The 18,947-nt window shown below is 48.8% G+C and overlaps 1 protein-coding gene across 10 annotated transcripts in view; it reads right to left on the reverse strand.

The window, feature by feature from the left end:
• The window catches only part of kiaa1109 (KIAA1109 ortholog), a 626,997-nt gene that overhangs the window by 33,087 nt on the left and 574,963 nt on the right, over nucleotides 1-18,947 (reverse strand). For all 10 annotated transcript variants that reach the window (XM_072495716.1, XM_072495713.1, XM_072495719.1 and 7 more), the window contains one exon: nucleotides 1,776-1,979. In XM_072495716.1, coding sequence (XP_072351817.1) covers nucleotides 1,776-1,979 — 204 coding nt within the window. The remainder of the gene's footprint in view (nucleotides 1-1,775; nucleotides 1,980-18,947) is intronic.

Below are 18,947 nucleotides of genomic sequence, written 5' to 3' on the forward strand. Positions count from 1 at the left end.
GCATTTAAACATCCAGGGATTCGCAACCTATCAAAAAGACAGAGAGGGGGCAGGGTTGCCTTGTTAATTAGGAATGAAATTAAATCAATAGCACTAAACGACATAGGGTCAGATGATGTGGAGTCTGTGTGGGTAGAGTTGAGGAACCACAAAGGCAAAAAAACTATAATGGGAGTTATGTACAGGCCTCCTAACAGGCCACCAAATGCACCACAAAATAGAAAGGGCATGTCAGAAAGGCAAGGTCACAGTGATCATGGGGGACTTCAATATGCAGGTGGACTGGGTAAATAATATTGCCAGTGGACCCAAAGAAAGGGAATTCATTGAATGTTTACAGGAGGGCTTTTTGGAACAGCTTGTGATGGAGCTCACGAGGGAACAGGCCATTCTGGACTTAGTGTTATGTAATGAGCCAGACTTGATAAAAGATCTTAAAGTAAGGGAACACATAGGAGGCAGTGATCATAATGTGGTAGAATTCGGTCTGCAATTCGAAAGAAAGAAGGTAGAATCAGATGTAAAGGTGTTACAGTTAAATAAAGGTAACTACAGGGGCATGAGGGAGGAACTGACGAAAATCGACTGGGAGCAGAGCCTAGTGGGAAAGACAGTAGAACAGCAATGGCAGGGGTTTCTGGGAGTAATTGAGGGCACAGTACAGAGGTTCATTCCAAAGAAAAGAAAGGTTATCAGAGGGGGGATTAGGCAGCCATGGCTGACAAATGAAGTCAGGGAATGCATCAAAGCAAAAGAGAAAGCCTATAACGTGGCAAAGAGTAGTGCGAAGTCAGAAGATTGGGAAGGCTACAAAAACAAACAGAGGATAACAAAGAGAGAAATAAGGCAGGAGAGGATCAAATATGAAGGTAGGCTAGCCAGTAACATTAGGAATGATAGTAAAAGTTTCTTTAATTACATTATAAACAAACGGGAGGCAAAAGTAGACATTGGGCCGCTCCAAAATGACGCTGGTAATCTAGTGATGAGAGACAAGGAAATAGCTGAGGAACTAAATAAGTACTTTGCGTCAGTCTTCACAGTAGAAGACATGAGTAATATCCCAACAATTCAGGAGAGTCGGGGCAGAGTTGAATATGGTAGCCATCACAAAGGAGAAAGTGCTAGAGAAACTAAGAGGTCTAAAAATTGATAAATCTCCGGGCCCAGATGGGCTACATCCTAGAGTTCTAAAGGAGATAGCTGAAGAAATAGTGGAGGCGTTAATTATGATCTTTCAAAAGTCACTGGAGTCAGGGAAAGTCCCAGAGGATTGGAAAATCGCTGTTGGTCTAAAATACTACAGATGCTGGAAATCTGAAATAAAAACAGAAAATTCTGGAAAAACTCAGCAGGCCTGGCAGCATCTGTGGAGAAAGAAAAAGAGTTAACATTTTGACTCTACTTCAGAGTTTTTCCAACACTTTCTGTGTTTGTACCAGAGTTCATGCGTATACAGAGCATTACTGCAACGTTATATGGATGGATGGTTAACAATTAGATTAAAAAATGCTCTCACTTTTAGAAGTCAAAGTCAGAAAATTGCTCTTTGTCGCACATTGTCGGCAAATCAGCTTATACACTGATCATACATCAGAGCAAGTGCTGTCAATGAAAAAATTACACTAAATTGGTGTGGCATTAACCTGCCGTAACATGGCTTAAAGCAGTGTTGTAAAACATACTCTTAAAAGACTTCTGCTATTTGGAACTCTTACTTGAAAGTAAATCAACGGATGAAAATGAAAAATAAATAAGTTACTAAACTTTCTTACCTTCATTCCTCATAGCAGTAACATAGTTGAACCACTCCTGTACAGTTGCAACACCATGTGGTGGATTTTCATGACGACGTCTAGTTATTTTGGTGATTGTTGCCATTGGACTTTCTAGAGCACCACCAGGCTTTGTAACCATTGTATTGTGTCCCAAATGGAAGTCCAGTGTTTGTACGATGTATGTTGAGTGATCACTGGCACCTTTAGGCAGATCAAAATAATGAGTGTGGCTAAATTCGATTGAGTAACAAGCTTATGATTTTTAGATTTGGCAGATATCCTGGTTAACAACTTACTTTCCTTCAAAGTTAAAATGTCAAATCATTTCTCCCATCTATAATATAGCTATTCAGCTTCACATTAGTCATTACAATATTCAATTGATTTTGTTTAATAGTAGAAATTTTAAAAAATAGTTAAATTAAATGAGGTCTTGTTTCAACTATTTACATTTCTAATAAAAAAGGGTAAACTCAAATAACGTAACACAAGTGACTTCTGGTCAAGACGGAACCTTATTGCATTGATTTATGTTAAATACTGGTGGATCTCCGGAATTTTTAAGCAATGGATTAGGGATATACTTGTTTGAAGCAGGGTTGTATGAAATACAAACTGCAAGACTCACTAATGGTCAGTGAGCAGTTTGGGTAAATCTGCTGGCAGGAACAACTGACACACGGGTGGGCAATGCTCAGTATATCACAATTAGTTGAGGAGACAGTAATTTGTTGATTAATGAGATTCGATAATATTATATCAAACAAATGTAAGACGTAGTTTAATTGCATCTGTCTACCTTACGATATGTGACATAAAAGAAATCAAAAAAAGAACAGAAGTGGTTTTTTTTAAATAATATTTTTCTTACGGTATTTGAACATTTTTATAACAGTAACAAAAACAATGACATCAACATGGTAAAATAAACATTTCCTCCCCAGCCCAATCTTCACACACCCGAACCATACAACAACAATCCCCCCCCCTCCCCTTGGAATACTGCATCTGCTGTCATTTTAATTTTCCCCGAGAAAGTCGACGAACGGCTGCCACCTCCGGGAGAACCCTAACAGTGACCCTCTTAAGGCAAACTTTATTTTCTCAAGACTGAGAAACCCAGTCATGTCACTAACCCAGGTCTTTACACTCGGGGGCTTCGAGTCCCCTCCACATTAATAAGATCCGTCTCCGGGCTACCAGGGAGGCAAAGGCCAGGAAGTCGGCCTCTTTCGCCCCCCTGAACTCCCGGATTTTCCAACACTCCAAAGATCGCAACTCCGGACTAGGCACCACCTTAGCACCATGGACATTGCCTTAGCAAAACCCTGCCAAAACCCTCTAAGCATGCCCAAAACATGTGGACATGATTTGCTGGGCTTTCCGCGCACCTCGCACACCTATCCTCTACCCCAAAAAACTTGCTCATCCTAGCCACCGTCATGTGTGCCCGGTGGACTACCTTAAATTGTATCAGGCTAAGCCTGGCGCACGATGAGGAGGTATTAACCCTGCTTAGGGCATCCGCCCAAAGACCCGCCTCTATCTCTCCTCCTAGCTCGTTCTTCCACTTGCCCTTAAGCTCCTCCATCGGAGTTTCCACCGCCTCCGAAAGCTCCTGGTAAATATCCGATACCTTCCCCTCTCCCACCCAGATACTGGAAACTACTCTATCCTGTATCCCCCGTGGCGGCAGCAGCGGAAAGGCCGGCACCTGTTTTCTCAGGAAGTCGCGCACCTGCAAATACTTAAAACCATTCCCTGCTGGCAATTTAAATATATCTTCCAAAGCTTTCAAGCTGGGAAAGCTCCCATCTATAAATAGATCCCCCATCCTTCTAATTCCTGTCCTCTGCCAACTCTGGAACCAGTCAGCTAGCCTACCCGGTACAAACCTGTGGTTGTTATAAATCGGGGTCCAAATCGATGCTCTCTCCACTCTCTTATATCTCCTCCACTGCCCCCAGATCCTCAGAGCCGCCACTACCACCGGACTTGTGGAGTATCGGGCCGGCGAGCATGGCAGAGGTGCCGTTACCAATGCTCCCAGACTGGTGCCTTTACATGATGCCGCCTCCATCCGCTCCCATGCCGACCCCTCCCCCACTACCTAATCATGGCTACATTAACCGCCCAGTAGTAATTGCAGAGGTTTGGCAGCGCCAACTCCCCCTCCCCCCGACTGCACTGCAGCAACACTTTCATCATTGGTGGGATTTTACTCGCCCACAGAAAGCCAAAATAATCTTAGTCACTCGCTTGAAAAAGGGATGAAGATGGGGATGCACTGAAAGACAAACAGAAATCTGGGAGGACCGTCATTTTCACGCTATGTACCCTCCCCGCCAGTGATAGCGGGAACATGTCCCATCTCTTAAAGTCCCCTTCCATTTGTTCTACCAGCCGGGATAGGTTTAACTTGTGTAGTACATCCCATTCCCAGGCCACCTGGATTCCCAGATATCGAAAGCTCTTCCCTACCATTCTAGCCGGCAGCTCTCCCAGTCTCTTCTCCTGTCCTCTTGCCTCGATCGCAAACATCTTGCTTTTCCCTATGTTCAATTCATACCCCAAAAAATTGCCAAATTCCCCCAAGATTTGCATTACTTCCCCCATCACCTCCAACGGGTCCGAAATGTACATGAGCAGGTCATCTGCGTAGAGCGGGACCCAGTGCTCTACCCACCCCTCTCCCCCCACCCCCTCGAACCAGCCCTTTCCAGTTCCTAGAGGCTCTTAACGCTATGGCCATTGGCTCTATGGCCAGAGCAAACAGTAATGGGGAGAGGGGGCACCCTTGCCTCGTCCCTCGGTGTAGTTCAAAATACCCCCACCTCAGCTGGTTGGTACACACACTCGCTACTGGTGCCTGATAGAGCAACCGCACCCAGTCAATAAAGCCCTCACCAAATCCAAACCTTCCCAGCGCCTCCCACAGATAATTCTACTCCACCCGATCAAAAGCCTTCTCCGCATCCATCGCTACCACCACCTCCGCCTCCTCTCCTTCTGAGGGCATCATAATAACATTTAGAAGCCTTCGAACATTGGCCTTGAGTTGCCTGCCCTTAACAAATCCCGTCTGATCTTCCCCCATCACCCCCGGGACACAGTCCTCTATCCTTGTGACCAGTATCTTAGCCAGCAGTTTGGCATCCACATTCAGTAGAGAAATCGGCCTGTATGACCTGCATTGCTCCGGATCCTTCTCCTGTTTCAAGATCAATGAAATCGAGGCCTGCGACATTGTTGGGAGGAGGACTCCCTTCTCTCTTGCTTCGTTAAATGTCCTCACCGGCAGTGGGCTTAATATCTCTGAAAACTTCTTATAAAATTCCACGGGTAGCCGTCAGGCACCGGGGCCTTGCCCGACTGCATGCCCTCCAGCCCCTTGATTATTTCCTCAATCTCAATTGGGGCTCCCAGCCCCTCCACCAGGTTCTCCTCCACCCTCAGGAACTTCAACTGATCCAGAAATTGCCTCATCCCCTCCACCCCAGTCGGGGGTTCTGACTCATATAATTTACTATAAAAGTCCTTAAACACCTCGTTCACCCCTGCTGCGTCCAGGACAGTATTACAAAGAACAAAGAAATGTACAGCACAGGAACAGGCCCTTCGGCCCTCCAAGCCCGTGCCGACCATGCTGCCCGACTAAACTACAATCTTCTACACTTCCTGGGTCCGTATCCCTCTATTCCCATCCTATTCATGTATTTGTCAAGATGCCCCTTAAATGTCACTATCGTCCCTGCTTCCACTACCTCCTCCGGTCGCGAGTTCCAGGCACCCACTACCCTCTGCGTAAAAAACTTGCCTCGTACATCTACTCTAAACCTTGCCCCTCTCACCTTAAACCTATGCCCCCTAGTAATTGACCCCTCTACCCTGGGGAAAAGCCTCTGACTATCCACTCTGTCTATGCCCCACATAATTTTGTAGACCTCTATCAGGTCTCCCCTCAACCTCCTAAGGGTTTAAGAAATTCTATCAAATTGTGATTCAAGTGTCAGTGGAGAAAATGCCTCTCCATTGCCACTCTGTTCTCCGTCTCTACTCTTTACTTTACCTATATCCCTGGCCGCCTCTCTTTTCCTGAGCAGGTGCGCCAACATTCTGCTTGCCTTTTCACCGTACTCATAGATCGCCTCCCTTGCCTTCCTCAACTGTTCCACTGCTTTCCCTGTGGTCAACAGCCCAAACTCCACCTGTAACCTCCGCCGCTCCCTCAGTAGCCCCATGTCCGGGGCCTCTGAGTATCTCCTGTCCACCTGGAGTATCTCCTCCACTAATCTATCCCTCTCAGCCCATTCCATCTTTTCTCTGTGGGGCCGTATCGAGATTAATTCCCCTCTGACTACTGCCTTCAAAGCTTCCCAGACCGTTGCTGCAGAGACCTCCCCCATATCATTTGTTTCCAGGTAGTTCTGGATGGACTTGTTAACCCGCCCACAGACCGCCTTGGCCGCTAGAAACCCCACATCCAGTCTCCACAGCGGGCATTGCCCTCTCTCCACACTAACCCGTAGATCCACCCAATGCGGGGCCTGATCCGACACTGCAATTGCTGAGTACTCAGTATCCACCACCTTCGGTATTAGCGCCCTGCTCAGAACAAAAAAGTTGATGCGAGAGTATACCTTGTGGACATGTGAAAAAAAGGAAAACTCCTTCATCCTCAGCCATGCAAACCTCCATGGGACTACTACCCCCCATCTGTTCCATAAAACCTTTCAATTCCTTTGCCGCAGCCGACTGGCGCCCAAAACGGCGCAAATTAGTGGGGCATCGCGCCGCCCCAAAGGTGCGGAATGCTCCGCATCTTGGGGGGCCGAGCCCCAACCTTAAGGGGCCAGGCCGGCGCCGGACGAATTTCCGCCCCACCAGCTGGCAGAAAAGGCCTTTGGTGCCCCGCCAGCTTGCACGGAAATGACATTGCCGGGCGGCGCATGCGCGGGAGCGTTAGCGGCCGCTGACGGCATTCCCGCGCATGCGCAGTGGAGGGAGTCTCTTCCGCCTCCGCCATGGTGGAGACCGTGGCGAAGGCGGAAGGAAAAGAGTGCCCCCACGGCACAGGCCCGCCCGCGGATCGGTGGGCCCCGATCGCGGGCCAGGCCACCGTGGGGGCACCCCCTGGGACCAGATTGCCCCGCGACCCCCCCAGGACCCCGGAGCCCGCCCGCGCCGCCTTGTCCCGCCGGTAAGGTAGGTGATTTAATCTACGCCGGCGGGACAGGCATTTTAGCAGCGGGACCTCGGCCCAGCGGGGCCGGAGAATCGCGGGGGGGGGGGGCACCAACCGGCGCGGCGCGATTCCCGCCCCTGCCGAATATCCGGTGCCGGAGAATTCGGCAACCGGCGGGGGCGGGATTCACGCCAGCCCCCGCCGATTCTCCGACCCGGCGGGGGGTCGGAGAGTCTCGCCCCTGGTTTTTCTTCCACTGTCAGGTGACCTTTTCAACCTCATGACGAGCTGGGGTTACGCTGAGATAGTGTCGGGTAGCGTATTGCGGGACGGTGTCGAGGGCACTTGCTTCGAAGACTTTGTCTTGGTTGAGGAGGTCTTTGAAGTTCTCTCTCCAGCGGGCATTGATTGCCTTTCTGTCTTTGCTGAGGGCCTCGCCGTTTTTGGCTCTCAGTAGGGTGGGTCCCTGGATAGTCGGACCGTAGATGGTTTTGATTGCGCTGAAGAAGCTGTGCATATATACATTATGAAACGGCACAATACATTTTGGAACACAATTAATTCATCATATTGTGAATTATTACACAAATAAATTTTCCCAATGCTTCAACAATGTATTCAGCAAGGACTGGATGTAATAACATACAGTAAAACTGACAAAAGTCATTTTATGTGAAGTAAAATATTCTCAAAATTAATTTCCATATATTGGGCGGGATTCTCTGAAAATGGGGCTGTCCCCAAGCTGGTGGGAAAACCGGTGGCAACGTCTCTGACGTCAACGGCCCCCCAAGGTGAGGAATTCTCACCTTTCTAGGGGGCTAAGTGGACGGCGGAGGGGTTGGCGCCGCTCCAGCCGGCGCCGAAGGGCCGGCACGAGTTTGCGCATGCGCGGACCGGCCGGCGTATTTCCAGGCATGCGCGGGGGTTCTCTTCTCCGCACTAGCCCCCGGGCAATATGATGGACCCCTACAGGGGCCAGGCGCGGAGGAAAGAAGGCCCCCCACGGAACAAGCCCGCCTGAAGATCGGTGGGCACCAATCGTGGGCCAGGCCACCGTGGTGGGGCCCCCCCCCCCCCCACCCCAAGGACCGCCCCCGCATACTCACCTGCCAGGTCAAAAATGGACGGCCGCTCGGCCCATTGGGGCCGGGAGAATCGCCAGGGGGGCCCCTGTATACAGCCCCCAACGGGCGTGGCGGGAATCCTGCCCCTGTCCAATAAACGGCACCGGGCATAGGGCAGCCGACGTCAGGGCGGGATTCGCGCCTCCCCCCGGCAATTCTCCGACCTGGCGTAGGGTCGGAGAAAATTGGCCAAGGTTTCTGTTCCTGATATTAGAATTGTGCTCTCATCTTGCAAATGTAGCAACACAGTACAATAAACTTTTAATGTTATAAGGTAAAGTCGCCACAGTTCCAGATGACCATAGGCTGCTTGAGGGGAACAGCTGACTGGTGGTGGTTTAACCTGAGGATCACCACACCTCAGGCAAGGGGCAAGGTTGAGAAGGCAGAGCCTTCATGAATAACGTTACACATGTTCAAGAAAGCGACACTAAACAATTATCATCCAAACATCAGTTTCATCACTGCTCGGTGAGCAAAATTGGTCAACCTAGTGCAAAGATTGGGACATTTTAAAATCGAGTTATGTCCAGAACATAGGAGCAGGATTAGGTCATTCTTCCCCTCGAAAGTGCAGTGCCATTCAACTAGATCATGGCTGATCTTCTGCTTCAATGCCATTTTCCCCTACCAGCCCATATCCCTTGATACCTTTAACATCTAAAATGTGTTGATCTCTGTCTTGAACATAAATAAATAAATAATCTTTTATTGTCACAAGTAGGCTTACATTAACACTGCAATGAAGTTACTGTGAAAAGTCCCTAGTCGTCACATTCCGACGCCTGTTCGGGTACACGGGGAGAATTCACATATTCAATAACTGACCCTCCACAGCCCTGAGGTAAAGAGTTCCAAAGATTCACCACCCTCCGAATAGAAGGATCCTTCCTCAGCTCAGTCTTAAATGGCCACCTTGTTATTCTGAGTTCTCCGGACATTGGCATTCTTTTTTCCCGCTGGTAGCGCCCGCCCGCCCGCGGGTTTCCCGGCGGTGTGGGGTGACTAGAATGGGAACTCCCATTGACAAGCGGAAGGAAGAGTAAATCCCGCCGCCAGCGAATGGCGCGCTGCTGAAAAACACGTGACTGGGGGACCCGATAATTCAGCCGTATGTCTCCAGGTTCCAGAGCCCCCCAACCAGGGGAAATATCCTTCTTGCTCTACATCTAAACATACATCTCTACATACAAACTCTACATCTAAACATACATCTAACTTGTTGAACTCTGTAAAAGTTTTGTATGCTTGAATGAGATCATCTCGACGGACTTCCGGTGGTGGCCATGGAGTAGGAGGTCGCACATTTGGTAGCACCCGCTCGTGACGGACCTTTTGCCCAAATTTTTTCTGAATTTTATTTGAAAAATTGGGTGTGGATGGGGCAGTCAGGAGAAATCCCACACCAGCATATGGAGACGTGGACCAGAAGTGGCTGTATAAGAAAGAAAAATCGAGCAAAGAAGGTACGTGTAAAACCCACATCACAGAATCATGGCGGAGGTGCAGGGTACTGGCTCAGTGGTCAATGGAGCAGCTGGTGAAATTTATTCAGGAGGGTTTCGCCAAGCAAAAGGAGGAAGGTCTAGACCCGTTCAAGGCATCGATCGACCGGGTGGAGCAGGGGCTGGAAGCCCAAGGTCGGGGATCCAGAAGGTTGAGGATTAGGTGGACGACATGCGGAACACCTAACTGAGCTGGAGTTACAGGTGGGGCTGATGAGGGATCAGCAGAAAAGGCTGCAGGAGAAGGTGGAGGACCTGGAGAACAGGTCCCGTCGACAGAACTTGAGGCAATACTACAGGTGACACACCTGACCAGATTGAGGAAGGGGTGGGTCGGGATGGTATTTCACTCGGGGTTGCACTCTAAGACTAGGGGGGGTCGCGAGCCTGATTAATATACGAGTGTTATTTGAGGTGGGGAAAATAGTTGCGGATGTGGAGACAGGTATATCATGGTCAGCGGGAAGCTGGAGGGGACATTGTGGTGCTCGTGAATGTCTACGCACCAAACTGAGATGACGCGGAGTTTATAAGGGTGTGAAGGAAGATCCCGGATTCACACAAGTTGATCATGGGGGGGGGGGGCGACACACTTTAATATGGTCATTGATCCAAGGTTGGACCGGTCAAGCCCAAAGACAGAGAGGGTGCCAGCAATGGCGAAGGCACTAAAGGGGTTCATGGAGCAGATGGGTGGGGTCGACACAAGGAGGACCCATGGACCCATTGGTTGGCCAAGAGCAAAGGAATTTTCTTTTCACATGTACATAAAGTATACTCCCGGATCTATTTTTTTTATTTATATCTATTTTATTATTTTGAACAGGGCTCTACTGGCGGGGGTGGTTGATACCGAGTATTCGGCGATTGCTGTGTCGGACCATGCCCCACATTGAGTGGATCTACAGGTGTGCAAGGAGGGGGGCCGGCAACCGCAATGGAGATTGGACCTAGGACTGTTAGCAGATGAGGGGGTGTGCGGGTGAGTGAGGGAGTCCATCCAGGACTATCTGGAAATAAACGGCACGGGGGAAGTCTCGGCAGCAATGGTTTGGGAAGCGCTGAAGACAGTGGTTAGAGGGGAGCTAATATCGATACAGGCCAGCAGGAGGAAGATGGAGAGAGCAGAGATAGATAGATAGGTTGGGGAAATACTCCAGGTAGACAGGAGATACGTGGAGACCCCGGAGGCAGTGTTATTGAAGGAGCAACGGAAGCTACAGATGGAGTTTGGTCTGTTGTCTACGGGGAAGGCGGTGGAGCAGCTGAGCAAGGAGAGGAGGGCGATATATGAGTATGGAGAGAAGGCCAGCAGAATGCTCGCACACCAGCTAAGGAAAAGGGAGACGGCCAGGGAAATAGATAGAGTGAAGGACAGAGCTGGGAACACGGTCTTGGACCCAGCAGTAGTGAACGGGGTGTTTAAGGAGTTTTATAGCCGGCCAGACGAGTCGGAATTCCCAGCTGGGGTAGAGGGGATGAGGCAGTTCCTGGGTGAGTTGAAGTTTCCGAAGGTGGAGGAAGGGTTGGTGGAGGGGTTGGGAGCCCTGATCGGGATTGAAGAAATAGCAGAGGGGCTGGAGGCCACGCAGTCAGGTAAGGCCCCGGCACTGGACAGCTACCCAGTGGAATTTTACAAAAAGTTCTCGGAGATGATGGGCCCACTGCTGGTGAGGACATTTAATGAGGCAAGGGAGCAGGGAGTTCTTCCCCCGACAATGTCACAGGCCTCGATCTCACTGATCCTGAAGCGGGAGAAGGACCTTGAGTTAGGCGGATCATACTGGCCAATCTCCTTATTGAATGTTGATACCAAACTGTTGGCTAAAATCTTGGCCTCCAGGATAGAAGATTGTGTCCCAGAAGTGATAGGGGAGGACCAGACGGGGTTTGTTAAGGGCAGACAGCTAACGGCCAATGTTAGAAGGCTCTGAAAAATGATCATGATGCCCCCAGAGGGGAGGGAGGTGAAAGTAGTGGTCGCGATGGACGCAGAATATAGAACATAGAAAATACAGCACAGAACAGGCCCTTCGGCCCACGATGTTGTGCCGAACCTTTGTCCTAGATTAATCATAGATTATCATTGAATTTACAGTGCAGAAGGAGGCCATTCGGCCCCCCGAGTCTGCACCGGCTCTTGGAAAGAGCACCCTACCCAAACAAACACCTCCACCCAACACCAAGAGCAATTTTGGATACTAAGGGCAATTTATCATGGCCAGTCCACCTACCCTGCACATCTTTGGACTGTGGGAGGAAACCGGAGCACCCGGAGGAAACCCACGCAGACACGGGGAGGACGTGCAGACTCCGCACAGACAGTGACCCAAGCCGGAATCGAACCTGGGACCCTGGAGCTATCCAGCTATATTGTGCTATCCACAATGCTACCGTGCTGCCCTTAAGAACAAATAAATCTACACTATATCATTTTACCGTAATCCATGTACCTATCCAATAGCTGCTTGAAGGTCCCTAATGTTTCCGACTCAACTACTTCCACAGGCATGCATTCCATGCCCCCACTACTCTCTGGGTAAAGAACCTACCTCTGATATCCCTCCTATATCTTCCACCTTTCACCTTAAATTTATGTCCCCTTGTAATGGTTTGTTCCACCCGGGGAAAAAGTCTCTGACTGTCTACTCTATCTATTCCCCTGATCATCTCATAAACCTCTATCAAGTCGCCCCTCATCCTTCTCCGTTCTAATGAGAAAAGGCCTAGCACCCTCAACCTTTCCTCGTAAGACCTACTCTCCATTCCAGGTAACATGCTGGTAAATCTTCTTTGCACCTTTTCCAAAGCTACCACATCCTTCCTAAAATGAGGTGACCAGAACTGTACACAGTACTCCAAATGTGGCCTTACCAAAGTTTTGTACAGCTGCATCATCACCTCACGGCTCTTAAATTCAATCCCTCTGTTAATGAACGCGAGCACACCATAGGCCTTCTTCACAGCTCTATCCACTTGAGTGGCAACTTTCAAAGATGTATGAACATAGACCCCAAGATCTCTCTGCTCCTCCACATTGCCAAGAACACTACCGTTAACCCTGTATCAGCATTCATATTTGTCCTTCCAAAATGGACAACCTCACACTTTTCAGGGTTAAACTCCATCTGCCACTTCTCAGCCCAGCTCTGCATCCTATCTATGTCTCTTTGCAGCTGACAACAGCCCTCCTTACTATCCACAACTCCACCAATCTTCGTATCGTCTGCAAATTTACTGACCCACCCTTCAACTCCCTCATCCAAGTCATCAATGAAAATCACAAACAGCAGAGGACCCAGAACTGATCCCTGCGGTACGCCACTGGTAACTGGGATCCAGGCTGAATATTTGCCATCCACCACCACTCTCTGACTTCTATCAGTTAGCCAGTTTGTTATCCAACTGGCCAAATTTCCCACTATCCCATGCCTCCTTACTTTCTGCAGAAGCCTACCATGTGGAACCTTATCAAATGCCTTACTAAAATCCATGTACACTACATCCACTGCTTTACCTTCATCCACATGCTTGGTCACCTCCTCAAAGAATTCAATAAGACTTGTAAGGCAAGACCTACCCCTCACAAATCCGTGCTGACTATCCCTAATCAAGCAGTGTCTTTCCAGATGCTCAGAAATCCGATCCTTCAGTACCCTTTCCATTACTTTACCTACCACCGAAGTAAGACTAACTGGCCTGTAATTCCCAGGGTTATCCCTAGTCCCTTTTTTGAACAGGGGCACGACATTCGCCACTCTCCAATCCCCTGGTACCACCCCTGCTGACAGTGAGGACGAAAAGATCATTGCCAACGGCTCTGCAATTTCATCTCTTGCTTCCCATAGAATCCTTGGATATATCCCGTCAGGCCCGGGGGACTTGTCTATCCTCAAGTTTTTCAAAATGCCCAACACATCTTCCTTCCTAACAAGTATTTCCTCGAGCTTACCAGTCTGTTTCACACTGTCCTCTCCAACAATATCGCCCCTCTCATTTGTAAATACAGAAGAAAAATACTCGTTCAAGACCTCTCCTATCTCTTCAGACTCAATACACAATCTCCCGCTACTGTCCTTGATCGGACCTACCGTCGCTCTAGTCATTCTCATATTTCTCACATATGTGTAAAAGGCCTTGGGGTTTTCCTTGATCCTACCCGCCAAAGATTGTTCATGCCCTCTCTTAGCTCTCCTAATCCCTTTCTTCAGTTCCCTCCTGGCTATCTTGTATCCCTCCAATGCCCTGTCTGAACCTTGTTTCCTCAGCCTTACATAAGTCTCCTTTTTCCTCTTAACAAGACATTCAACCTCTCTTGTCAACCATGGTTCCTTCACGCGACCATCTCTTCCCTGCCTGACAGGGACATACATATCAAGGACACGTAGTACCTGTTCCTTGAACAAGTTCCACATTTCACTTGTGTCCTTCCCTGACAGCCTATGTTCCCAACTTATGCACTTCAATTCTTGTCTGACAACATCGTATTTACCCTTCCCCCAATTGTAAACCTTGCCCTGTTGCACGCACCTATCCCTCCCCAATACTAAAGTGAAAGTCACAGAATTGTGGTCACTATCTCCAAAATGCTCCCCCACTAACAAATCTATCACTTGCCCTGGTTCATTACCAAGTACTAAATCCAATATTGCCCCTCCTCTGGTCGGACAATCTACATACTGTGTTAGAAAAGCTTCCTGGACACACTGCACAAACACCACCCCATCCAAACTATTTGATCTAAAGAGTTTCCACTCAATATTTGGGAAGTTAAAGTCACCCATGACTACTACCCTGTGACTTCTGCACCTTTCCAAAATCTGTTTCCCAATCTGTTCCTCCACATCTCTGCTACTATTGGGGGGCCTATAGAAAACACCTAACAAGATGACTGCTCCTTTCCTATTTCTGACTTCAACCCATACGACCTCATTAGGGTGATACTCCTCGAACTGCCTTTCTGCAGCTGTTATACTATCTCTAATTAACAATGCCACCCCCCCACCTCTTTTACCACCCTCCCTAATCTTATTGAAACATCTATAACCAGGAACCTCCAACAACCATTTCTGCCCCTCTTCTATCCAAGTTACCGTGATGGCCACCACATCGTAGTCCCAAGTACCGATCCATGCCTTAAGTTCACCCACCTTATTCCTGATGCTTCTTGCGTTGAAGTATACACACTTCAACCCATCTCCGTGCCTGCAAGTACTCTCCTTTGTCAGTGTTCCCTTCCCCACTGCCTCATTACACGCTTTGGCGTCCTGAATATCGGCTACCTTAGTTGCTGGACTACAAATCCGGTTCCCATTCCCCAGCCAAATTAGTTTAAACCCTCCCGAAGAGTACTAGAAAACCTCCCTCCCAGGATATTGGTGCCCCTCTGGTTCAGATGCAACCCGTCTTGCTTGTACAGGTCCCACCTTCCCCAGAATGCGCTCCAATTATCCAAATACCTGAAGCCCTCCCTCCTACACCATTCCTGCAGCCACGTGTTCAACTGCACTCTCTCCCTATTCCTAGCCTCGCTATCACGTGGCACCGGCAACAAACCAGAGATGACAACTCTGTCTGTCCTGGCTTTTATCTTCCAGCCTAACTCCATAAACTTGTTTATTACCTCCACACCCCTTTTCCTACCTATGTCGTTGGTACCAATGTGCACCACGACTTCTGGCTGCTCCCCCTCCCCCTTAAGGACACGATCCGAGACATCCCTGACCCTGGCACCCGGGAGGCAACATACCTTCCGGGAGTCTCGCTCGCGACCACAGAATCTCCTATCTATTCCCCTAACCATTGAATCTCCTACAACTATTGCTTTTCTATTCTCCCCCCTTCCCTTCTGAGCCCCAGAGCCAGACTCAGTGCCAGAGACCTGGCCGCTAGGGCATTCCCCCGGTAGGTCATTCCCCCCAACAGCATCCAAAACGGTATACTTGTTTTGAAGGGGAACGGCCACGAGGGATCTCTGCACTGTCTGCCTGTTTGTTTTTTTCCCCCTGACTGTAACCCAGCTTTTCTTGTCCTGTACCTTGGGTGTGGTTACCTCCCTGTAACTCTTCTCAATCACCCCCTCTGAGTCCCGGATGATCCGAAGTTCATCCATCTTCAGCTCCAGTTCCCTAACACGGTCTTTGAGGAGCTGAAGTTGGGTGCACTTCCCGCAGTTATAGTCAGCTGGGACACCGGTGATATCCCTCACCACCCACATCCTACAGGAGGAGCATGCAACTGGCCTAGCCTCCATCCCCTCTTACCTGACAGAATATAGCTGCCCTGTGGACTAACTAAATCTCCGCCCTCCGACTCTGCTCCCAGTCAGCTGCACTCTCTGTAAACTCCTGGCTCCCTTCTTGTTCTTTGCGGAAATGTAGGAAACAAAATGAAAGGAGCACCTTACTCCCTCCTCACCTAACTCCCTCAGTCACCAAACTCTCACTATAGCACTCAAATGCACCAAATTCAGCACTCCCTCAGTCACCAAACTCTCACTATAGCACTCAAATGCACCAAATTCAGCACTCCCTCAGTCACCAAACTCTCACCATAGCACTCAAATGCACCAAATTCAGCACTCCCTCAGTCACCAAACTCTCACTATAGCACTCAAATGCATCAAATTCAGCACTCAGTGCAAACAAAGTCTGCACTGTAGGGGATCACTTTTACACTGTGAATCTAGCCTCTGAAAACTGACCTAATCCAATTAACTAATTAACAAGCTCCAGCTGCAAGTGCCTACAAGTAGAACCTTGTTTAAAGCTGATTGAAAATTCACCTTCTTCTAAACCAAACAGCAACTTTTAAGTTAATTAACTAAATAAAAGAAAGACTAAACTTTAGATAAAAATGAAGCCTTATACTCCCTCGGTCTCCAAACTCTTACTATAGCACTCAAAATGCACCAAATTCAGCACTCAGTGCAAACGGCCTTCGACCGGGTGGAATGGAACTATTTGTGGGAGCTGTTGGGGCGGTTAGGGTTTGAGCTGGGCTTTATTGATTGGGTCCGATTGTTGTACCAGGCACAGCTGGCCAGTGTCCGAAAGAATCGGTTGACGTCGGACCATTTTAAATTGTCCCGGGGGACTAGGCAGGGATGCCCCCTCTCCCCCCTGCTGTTCGCTTTGGCCATAGAGCCACTGGCGATGGCACCAAGAGCTTGAAGGGACTGGAAGGGGTTGGTCCGAGGGGGATATAACACAGGGTCTCGCTATACGCCGCCGACCTGCTTGTGTTTTTCCCGACCCGTTAGGGGGGGTGGGAGAGATTATGAGGATTTTAGATGAATTTGGCCGGTTTTCAGGGTACAAATTGAATATGGGGAAAAGCGAGATGTTTGCGATCCAGGCAAGGGGGCAGAAGAGGAGATTGGGAGAGCTGCCGCTCAGAGTGGTGGAAGGGAGCTTTCGTTATTTGGGAATCCAGGTGGCACGGGACTGGGGGCTGTTACATAAACTAAATTTGACCCGGCTAGTAGAACAGATGGACTTTCGAAGGTGGGACATGCTCCCGCTATCACTGTCAGGGAGAGTACAGACCGTGAAAATGACGGTCCTCCCGAGGTTTCTGTTTGTTTTTCAGTGCCTCCCATCTTTATCCCAAGGGCCTTTTTTAAACGAGTAAACAAGGTGATTTTGGGTTTTGTGTGGGCGGGTAAAGCCCACAAGTGAAGAAAGTGTTGCTGGAGGGGAGGGTGGGTTGGCGCTGCCGAACTTTAGCAACTATTATTGGGTGGCAAATATAGCCATGATTAGGAAGTGGGTGGGGGGGGGGGGGTATAGGAGCGAGTAGAGACGGCATCATGCAAAGACACAAGTTTGGGATCTTTCTGTCCTGTTGACACCACACCCACTGAGGGTTTCTTCCAATCAACGGGAAGCTGCATTGACAATGGCGGGCCCAGAAGATCCCGCCGCCAGCCAATGGCGGGCTATCTCCCGCCGCCATGAAACATGCGACAGGTTGCTGGGTAAATCCCACCCAAAGTATTTGTTTAGTTTCTCTGCCATTTCCTTATTCCCCATTATAAATTCTCCCATCCCGGGCGGCACGTGGCACAGTGGTTAGCATTGCTGCCTATGTCGCTGAGGACCCGGGTTCGAATCCCGACCCTGGGTCACTGTCCCTGTGGAGTTTGCACATTCACCCCGTGTCTGCGTGAGTTTCACCCCCACAACACAAAGATGTGCAGGTTAGGTGGATTGGCCACGCTAAATTGCCCCTTAATTGGAAAAAGAAATAATTGCGTACTCTAAATTTATTTTAAAAATTTAAATTCTCCCGTCAGTTTACTCTCATATTCTAATTTGTTTTTCAGGTTTTTGGTCTTCCTCTGCTAAATTCTAAAATGCTCCTAATTCTCAGGCTTAATACTTTTCTTGGCTACTTTATAAACTTCTTCCTTTGATATAATCTTTAACTTTGCTTTGACAAAGGGTCATCTGGACTCGAAAAGTTAGCTCTTTCTCTCCCTACAGATACAGGGCATGGGAAGAGAGCGCTTTCGGAGGGTCGGTGCAGACTCAATGGGCTGAAAGGCTTCCTTCTGCACTGTAGGGATTCAATGGATTCTTTACATCCCTAGTTATTTGACTTGCTAGGACACTGGAGCCAGCATAGATCAAGTGAAGCCCGTCACAACGGTATGGCCTTCGCCTTCCCCAGTACTGGTGCCAATGCCCCATGAACTGGAACCAATTTCTTCCACACCATTCTGAGACACAAATTCATCTTTCTAATCTTATTTACCCAATGGCAATTTGCACGTGGCTGAGATAATAATCCAAAGATAATTAAATTTGAAGATCTGTCTTTTAATTTAGCACCTAGCTTCTCATACTCCCTATGCAGAACCTCTTTCCTAGTCTTACCTGTGTCATTGGTACCTACATGGATCACAACAACTGGATTCACCCTCTCCCACTGAAAGTTCCTCTCCAGCCCTGAGCAGACATCCCGAACCCCGAGAGACAACACAGTCCTCTGCATTTTCGCTCTTGGCTGCAGAAAACAGTGTCTCTCCTCATAACTATACTGTCTCCTATTATCGCTACATTCCTTTCACCCCGCCCTCCTAATTGAATGGCTTCATGAACTTTGGTGCTATGGTCAGTCTGCTCATCCACACTACTGTCCTTGCTCTTGTCCATACATACTGCAAGAACCTCAAACTAGTTGCTTAATTTCAAGGGCTGAGGCTCCTTCACTCCCATCTTCTTGATCCCCTTACCTGCCTGACTCTCAAGTCACATGTTCCTGTCTTTGATCACTGTACAAATCAGACGCTAACCTAATGGGTGTGATTGTCTTCTGGAACAAATTGTCCAGATAACTTTCCCTCCTC

Source organism: Scyliorhinus torazame, chromosome 3, assembly GCF_047496885.1.
Source record: "Scyliorhinus torazame isolate Kashiwa2021f chromosome 3, sScyTor2.1, whole genome shotgun sequence".
Taxonomy (NCBI): domain Eukaryota; kingdom Metazoa; phylum Chordata; class Chondrichthyes; order Carcharhiniformes; family Scyliorhinidae; genus Scyliorhinus; species Scyliorhinus torazame.